General features: G+C 45.6%; 1 protein-coding gene across 1 annotated transcript in view; it reads right to left on the bottom strand.

The window, feature by feature from the left end:
• Vps53 (VPS53, GARP complex subunit) overlaps positions 1 to 4,552 on the bottom strand; it is a 131,409-nt gene extending 126,857 nt beyond the window's left edge. The window contains exon 1 of the mRNA XM_005349525.2: positions 4,356 to 4,552. Coding sequence (XP_005349582.1) covers positions 4,356 to 4,442 — 87 coding nt within the window. The 5' untranslated portion in view covers positions 4,443 to 4,552. The remainder of the gene's footprint in view (positions 1 to 4,355) is intronic.
• Positions 4,553 to 8,719: the final 4,167 nt, after the last annotated feature.

Raw genomic sequence — 8,719 nt, 5'->3', positions numbered from 1 at the left:
GAGAGAGAGAGAGAGAGAGAGAGAGAGAGAGAAAGAGAGAGAGAGAGAGAAAGAAAGAAAGAAAGGACTCTCTTTTGATATAACTCTGGTGAAATGTTGTCTATCCAGAGGCCCCAGGTTCAATCCCCAATATTGCAAAAAAGAAAGTGTGGGACCTCTGCACACAAAAACAATAGGTATGTGCATATATATGTATATATCGTGGTGCTGGGGACCAAGCCCCCGTGCCTCATCTGTGCTAGGCAATCCTCTACCACTTAAGCTACAGACTCAGCTTGCCCTGAGGAATCTTTATGCTTCAGATAACATCAAAAGATGGAGAACTGGCATTCTGGTTAGCAAAAGAAAACTATCTTCTAAGAAATATAACTAAATCTCCTCAAAAGTCACAACTTGAAAAACAGGTAACAGGTGGGTTATAAAAGGCTGGGGCATGGTGTAAGCCTGCAATTGAGAGGTGGTGAGTGTGTGCCCATGTACCAGAGTGCTGGGAGGACCGGAATTCAAGGTCAATCAGCTGGACAGTGAGTGAAGGCTACAGAAGACTATTTCCAACACAGTATGTGGGGTCAGAGACTGGCAAGATTATCTCAGCAGGTAAAACCACTTACACCAAGCTTGAGGACCTGAACTCAGTTCCTAGGTCCCACATGTTGCAGAAGAGAACTGACTTGATCCTCTGACCTCCACGAGCACTCCGTGGTGCAGATGTACACACACACACACACACACACACACGCACGCACGCACGCACACACAAATATGATAATTAAAAAACAAACAACAATAACAATAAAAACAACAGAAAAGTCAGTGACCCTCTGGGAATCAAATTCTACCAGCTCAAGACATATAAAACTCTGTAAAGCAATCTTCAGAGGAACAGCTTCCTATGAAAAGGGTGAAAGAATCATGGCCAGGTGGTGATGACACACACCTGTGAGTTTGAGGCCAACCTGGTCTACAAAGTGAGTTGTAGGGCAGCCAGGGGTACACAGAGCAACTCTGTCTCAAAAAACAAAACAAATACAAACAAACAAAAAAGAATCAGAGAGATGGCTCAAAGTTAAGAACACTTGCTGCTCTTGCAGAAGACTTGGATCCAGTTCCTAGAACCACACAGTAGCTACTGGCAATCGTCTGTAAGTCCTGTCCCAGGGAATCTGATGCCGTCTGTGGTGCACAGAAACTCACTCGGGCTCACATATATACACAAAATAGTAAATAAGTAATTGTTTTGATTTAAGAATAAAAATGAATGAATCAAAAAGTCTTGCTAAGAAAGGAATTTATGACTTCCATGAAGAGGCAAAGTCAGTGAGAGATGAAGCTTAGTATTTTCCTTAAAAGCTTAGCATTTTCACTTCCGCACTGTACACCTATGGTGGGAATACACCACGCATAAATGTGAGTACACAATTAATTACATGCCCTCAGCAGAGGGAGTGCTGCAAACAGTGCCCGCCATTGTGAGGGGTATGAGGAAGTAAATGAATTATCCACTTCCTCTAACTGCTCCCAGTTTCTTCATTCCTCTCTTCCTGTCCCTGGGTGTCATCCCAGGCATTAGTAAGATTCCACACAACACTATCCTTGACTTAAGCTCCTTCATCCGGTGACACCAATACAGAGAATGCCTGGCCCCAGTGTCGCAGAGAAAGCACCAGACTTATCAGACAACCTTTATTTAGACACTGTATTTCATGGGTCGTTTAGAGGATTTCAAGAGGAACATGGCTGTGGTGGTACTCATTTTATGCAATGCCTCTGGAACTCACCTCCAGGTAAAATGTGATTCTGTTATATCAACCCTTATAACTTGCTCTTTATAATGCTATTGTTTAACTAGTTGCAGGATTTTTAGGATTTTGAACAATTAAAAGTAAGGAAAAAAATCTAAATTCATCTTGACATCAAGTGTTTGCTGACTAAACCTTGAAAACGTGAGACTAGAAAATGTAGCCGAGCAGTGGTAGCACATGCCTTTAACAAACACTCAGGAGGCAGAGGTAGGCAGCTATCTGAATTCTGAGTTCGAGGCCAGCCTGGTCTATAGAGTGAGTTCCAGGACAGCCAGGGCTACACAGAAAATTCCTGTCTTGGAAATCAAAAAAAAAAAAAAGAAAAAAGAAAAGAAATAAAAAATAAATGTATCATAAATGATAATAACAATGTGATAATCTGATATTTCCAGTTCAAACAGTAATTGACTGATGTAATGATCTGTTCTGTCTCTTTAAGAGACAAGCCACCCCCACTCCCTCCCCTGTCTGCTGAGACAGGCTGATCTTCAGCTTCCAGCTGAGTTCCCTCTCTTTTCCATCTCCCTCTTGAAGAGGCAGCTTCTGTCTCTCTTCTCTCTCTTTCTCTCTCTGCTCTTCTCCCCTTCTCCCTCTTCCTTTCCGTATTTCCATAATCCACTGAATAAATATCCAACCTTACTCTGCATGGCATGCCTCTCCATGTCTCTGTCTCTTGCCTGCTGCCATTCTGTCTCCCTGCCCTGTTATCAGCCACAGCTCCAGGGCCTGCAGCTGTCCCTGCCTGGGACTGGCTGCTCTCCACATGGCCCGCTGCCACCGCTTGGGGACCTGCAGCATTTTTATTAATCCATTTCAACTGTACTGTTTCTGCCATCAGAGCCCAGGAAGTCTAAAGCATAACTGGAATGCAGGCATTTCCTGGTTGAAGGAAGCAGGTGCTGCAGGAGCATGGTCCCCACACCCCAATTTTACCCAATGGGACAGCATCCTTGGGATGTAAAGATGTGGTTTATAGGAGTAAGACCAGCATCACCCAGAGCACACATAGTGAATCTTTAAGTGGGACAATATAAGTGCCACAGCATTTAGTACAGTGGCAGACTACTGGACTAAAGGTTTATTATTATTATTATTTATTAATGGTCCACCAAGCGAGTTCCAGGACAGGCAGGGTTATACAGAGAAACCCTGCCTTGGAAAAAAACAAAGAAAAAGCATTAATTGTCCATATATACTAATAGCGGTGTAGAACTAATATGTTATTGGGCAAACTTCCCGACAGTCATTAAGTGGGACATACTCTTCCCTTTCTTTCTTTTCCACCAGTACTGGGATTGAACCTAGATCCCGGGGCACATGACACAAGCGCTCAGAGATATGCTCTGCACTGAGCCATAGCCCTAGCTCCTAATGTGCCTTTTTCCATCATAAGCACACGACAATTCCTTTAAGGAAGATCTTTCTCCCTTTATCAAGAACAAAACCTATATGGGGCCTAAACAATTATTTCTAATATCTTTACCATATATTTTAATATACTGAACAAGGAGATTTAGTCAACAAGAGAATTTCTTGTCAGGACAAAAGGACTCTTAGAAATATTCTCCAATGTAAGCCAAATAGCAGATATTCTTAACCTTTTGACATTTTTACTGTATTTATGTGTGTGTGGCCTATGTATGTTGGGGTGGGGGGGTGCGCAACAGGGGCGACTGACAGACACATGTTCTCGCCCTCTACTCTGGGGTTCCTGGGGGACAGACTCAGGCTATCAGGCGTGGTGATAATGCGCCTCTACCCACTGAACCACATCGCTGGCCCTCAACCTTTTAATTATGGTAAAGGCCTGTCTTCGCTTGCTTTCCCACTGCTGTGATAACACACCATGACCAAAAGCAACTTGGGGGAAAAAAAAGAGTTTATTTGCTTTACAAGTTACAGTGAATCTGAGCAGAAACCATAGGAACGCTGCTTACTGGTTTGCTCAGCTTGCTTTTCTATACAGCCTGGGCCCAGCTGCCCAGGGATGCTATCTCGCACAGTGGGCTGGGCCATTCTACATCATCAATCAAGGTAATGCCCACTGACCTGCCCATGGGCCAATCCGATGGAGGTAATTCCTCAACTGAGGCTTCCTCTTCCCAGATAACTCCAGCGTGTGCCTCTCTTGCTCGCTCTATTTTTCACACACACACACACCACACACACCACCCCATTCTGTCATTTTCTTCTGGAATGAAAGTCTCCTGCTGCCAATTCCAAACCACTGCAAGGGCTTGAGAAAAGAGAGAAGGAGCACTAGTCTGGAAAATGAATGAGGTCTCACAATCTCCCATAACCTGAATTATCCAGTCACGCAGTTTGTCCTAGGGTCATCCTTGTCAAAGGCCCAAACCCGGCAGAGCGTGACAACCAGCGCCTAGAGAGGACGCGTTCGATCCATGAGCTGAGAAACCCGTTCCCACCTCCACCAAAATCCAGACCCCCTCTGCGCGCTGGGCTGCCACCTGTCCAGCCTAGGAGGGTGGGTTCCGCCCGGACCCCAAGTCGCTCGGTCCTCCAGAGCTCCCTCCGAGGGGGTGGAGCGCTCACCTGCTCGATGGCTAGTTGCACCTCAGGCGTGAGCTGCAGCACGGCCTCCAGCTCCTCCACAAACTCCAGTTCCTCCTCCTCCATCATCCCGCCGCTCAGCCCCGACGACCCACTCCAACCCTGCTCCTGTGCTGTCACCAGGACCCCAGACCTGCAACCCACCAGGTACAGCGCTCGAGAAAGCCCCTACTCCTTCAGCTAGCCGGGCACTTCCGGAGAGCCAGGCACTTCCGGGAACCGGGGGACTCTGGGATAGCGGAGGACTGACCTCTGGAGGCATGGCTGTCAAGTCCCAGGATTATTCCCAGACAGCCCTTAACCACAGGTTCCTGGTCGCCCGTTGCCGGTCCTTCCACCGGTGGAGGCCTTTTCCACCTCGCCCAGGGCGCGTCCCCTCCCCCCCCACCGGCGCCTCGGCGTCGTGGGAGCGCCCCAGAGAGCCGCAGCCCCAGCAGAGGCGCGACGGATGGGCAGCAAGCCCCGCGGGCCACGAAACCAGCGTGCCACCCGCTCGCTGGGCACCCTTGGTAAGGGACAGTATGTGTCCCCCTGCCATCGGGAGTGAAATGACCCCAGCTGGTAAGTGGCAGCGTTGCCAAGGACATTTGAGGTTGGGAGAGCACCTGCTCCTTAGATAAGGATCCACTGGACAGAGTTGTGGGTGGGGGTTGGGGGACAAAGCGACCCAACGCTGGGAATTGTTTTTTGAGACTGAATAATATCTGGGCTGCATGTACATCCGTATTTACACTCTTGATAAGCCTATGATCTTGAACAAAGTACTCCCATCTGCCCTGCTTACTGCCACGTTAGGTGGGGTGAGGTGAGCATTAAATATTGGAAGTATTATGCAAATTGAAGCTGGTAGTACAGGAAATGTTAGGATGTCTAACCTTGTACATCACAAAGAGAGGAGCCAGATCACCCTGTGGAACCACTTTTCCAGCAGCCTCTGGAACAATGAGGGAGTTGCAGCCAAGGGAAGGTTGCCTTGCCAGTTCAACATTGTGAAACCCTCGATGGAGGAGTCTCTGGTCCTGCTTGAAGTTCTATTATTTTTCGAAATTGCTTCAGGAATATATATAATTGGCTTTTTTCATTTAAAAAAAAGTTGTAGTGTTGGGGATGGAACTTGATTGTAATTTTAGTTTGCCAAAAAATATTTGTGTAAGCAATATAATTTTTAGCCACAAAGAAATGCTTAAAAATTTACACTGCAGGAGAGTGGGGGTCAGTGAGATGCCTCAGCCAGCAGAGCACTTGTCCCCAAGCATCATGGCTGAATTCTGCCTGGAACCCACATGTGGCCAGAGTCCTGACTCTCACATTTGTCCTCTGACCTCCGTGCATCTGACTCATAAAATTATGGTTTTGAAAATTATTTAATGCCATAGGAATGTACATACAATGTGTTCCAGAACGTAGAATATATATTTCTGAGAGCAAAATTGGCTGTGTGTGATGGCACTAGCGTATAATCACAGATGGATGAAGGTGGAAGCTGAGGACAAGGAGTGAGTTCGAGGCCAGCCTGGGTTACATAAGACCCTGTCTCAACCAAAAGTCAATGACAAAGAAATATTTTTTTCCTGCATTTCTCCACATGTCTACAATGAACATATAGTATTATCAAAAATTTTAGGTACCAGCTTTTATTATCAGAAAATATAGGTGCCACCTGGCAGTGAGTGGTAGCACATACCTGTAAATACTAGTACTCTGAAACTGAAGTAGGAAGATGGAGTTGAGGCCAGCTGGACTATGTGGTGAAACTGTGTCTCAAAATTCAAAAATAGCTGGGTGGATGGTTGGCACACACCTTTAATCCCAGCACTCAGGTTACAGAAGCAGGCAGATCTCTGTGAGTTCAAGGCCAGCCTGGTCTACAGAGCAAGTTCCGGGACAGGTTCCAAAGTTACAGAGAAACCCTGTCTCGAAAACAAAACAAAACAAAACAAAAAACAATAACAACAACAATAAAATCAAAAACAAAGGCTGGAGAGATGGCTCAGCAGTTAAAGGTGCTTTCTGTTCCTCCAGAGGATCCAGGACCTGAGTTTAGTTCCCAGTACTTTCATTGAGCAACACACAACCAAATGCAACTCCAGCTCCAGGGCATAAAGCATCCTCTCTGGCCTCCCAAGAGCTCTCACAAACAGAAGGCAGACAGACATATACATAATTAAGAAAATAAAGGGGCTAGGTCTGGGGTGGTAGTGTAGGCACATGCCTTTAATCCCAACACTTAGGAGGCAAAGGCAGACAGATGTCTGTGAGTTGAGCCCGGCCTGGTCTACAGAGTGAGTTCCAGAACAGCCAGGGCTACACAGAGAAACCCTGTCTTAAAAACAAAACAAAACAAACAAACAAACAAACAAATACAGGGGTTAGAGAGATGGCCCAGCAGTTAAGAACACTGGCTGCTTTCCCAGAGGAACTGGATTCAAGTCCCAGCACCCACGTGGCCACTCACAATAGTCTGAAACTCCAGCTCCAAGGGCTTTTCTGGCTTCCTTGGACACCAGGCATGCACATGGTGCACAGATGTGCATGCAGGCAAAACACCCATCCACATAAATTTAAGAAAGTAAGATAAACAAGGTAAGAAAGGGAGCACTAGCAGAAAGAGAGAGGAAACCATGTGCGCCATTCCTGAAGGAAAGCACAGCTTTACCTATCGATTTAGTTTTCTATTGCAAATTAGATATAATTTGCATACAGTAAAATTAGCTCTTCTCTGTTTCCAATGTCATGAGCTTTGATAAATGCACATAGTCATGTAAGCACACCACAACCCAGTTAGGACATTGCCATCTTCCCCCTACTTTGCTTCACATCCATTCTAGTGCCTGGAAACCACTGACCTGAGTCTTAGAGTTTTGACTTTTCCAGAATGTCATATAAATTCCATATAAGTGGAATCATCCAGTATGTCGCCTTTTGAGTCTTTCTCCCCTCACTTGACATAGTGGATTTGTGAGTCCTCCAGGTTATTACTTGTGTCCTCAATTTGTTTCTTGCCGTGAGTGCTCCACTGATTTATCTACTCTCTGATTTGAAAACATTTGGGTTGTTTTCAGTTCTGAGGAGTTGTGAATAAAGCTGCTATAAACATTCCTGTCTACATTTTTGTGTAAGTTTTTAATTCACCAAAGTGTATACCTAGAGGTAAGATTGCTAAGTGGTCTGATCTACCTGTGTTTACAGCTGTAAGAAAGGGTATTATGTTCACATTCCTACTGACAATGTTTAAGAGTTTCGGCTACTTAGAGAGTTGCTTTTTAATGATGATAATAGCTAATGTTTCCTAATGCTTATTATATGTCATACACCTACCAAGCATACTACATACCTTGACTCTTAATTCACAGAGCAATTCTGAAGTTTGTAATTACCCTAATCCCAATTTAACAGTTGAGGGAATGGAGGGCCGGTTCAAACAAAACAGCCTAGATCCTATGGCTAAGTGTTTCTGTCATTCATCCACTTGTTCAATTACTATTCAATACCTTCCTACTGGCGACAGGCAGCTAGGCTGGGTGCTGAGTTCAGCGAAGAACCGGATCCACCAAGTGCCTGCCACCACAAAGTTAACTGCATGGAAGGAGATAGTATTCATACAAATAAAGATGTAATTGTGATAGGTCCAAAGCCAGACAATGACAATGCACAATGAGAGATGTACTAAGAGATCAAGGGTGTGGACGCCGCTGGGGAAGCTTTCTCTCCGGAAGTGATTCTTAAGCTGCAACGATGCGGAAGCAAAGGGATGGCAAACCAAAGTAACAGTGTGTGCAGAGCTATGAGGAAGAAAGGACCTGGCTAGGATGTGGGGTTTTGAAAGTCAGGGCCAGAGTGGTACAAGTAGAGGCTGGAGGATTGGGTGGAGCACTGTCATAAGGAAACGGATAGCCTTTGAAGGACTGGAGGCAGAGGAGTGGTGACACCAGGTTCCCTCCTGTCATCAACGCTTGTCCTGTTTTCCTGTCTTTGTTTCTGAGCTACCTGTATTGTTACAGAGAATCTAGAGCCAAGATGTCCGTGTCCAGGCCAGATTCATACTGTCTGCTTATTGCTGGCTGTCCTTTGTACCCATTGTCTGTGGTCACTATCTGCCACCACTCAAAACCATTCTTCCTTCTGAAGTCCCCAACTCCAATATTAATAATATATTAAATGCAAGTTCAACTTAGGGGATTTGTACAGTACAAAAACATGTGGGCTCTTTAAAAGAGTCCAGGTAGATACTAGTTTAAAACCTGCATTGTGGGGGCTGGAGAGATGGCTCAGAGGTTAAGAGCATTGCCTGCTCTTCCAAAGGTCCTGAGTTCAATTCCCAGCAACCACATGGTGGCTCACAACCA

The sequence above is a fragment of the Microtus ochrogaster genome, chromosome 7, assembly GCF_000317375.1.
Source record: "Microtus ochrogaster isolate Prairie Vole_2 chromosome 7, MicOch1.0, whole genome shotgun sequence".
Classification (NCBI taxonomy): Eukaryota; Metazoa; Chordata; class Mammalia; order Rodentia; family Cricetidae; genus Microtus; species Microtus ochrogaster.
Note: the sequence above shows the minus strand (reverse complement) of the source record. Positions and strands in the feature narration are given on the sequence as shown.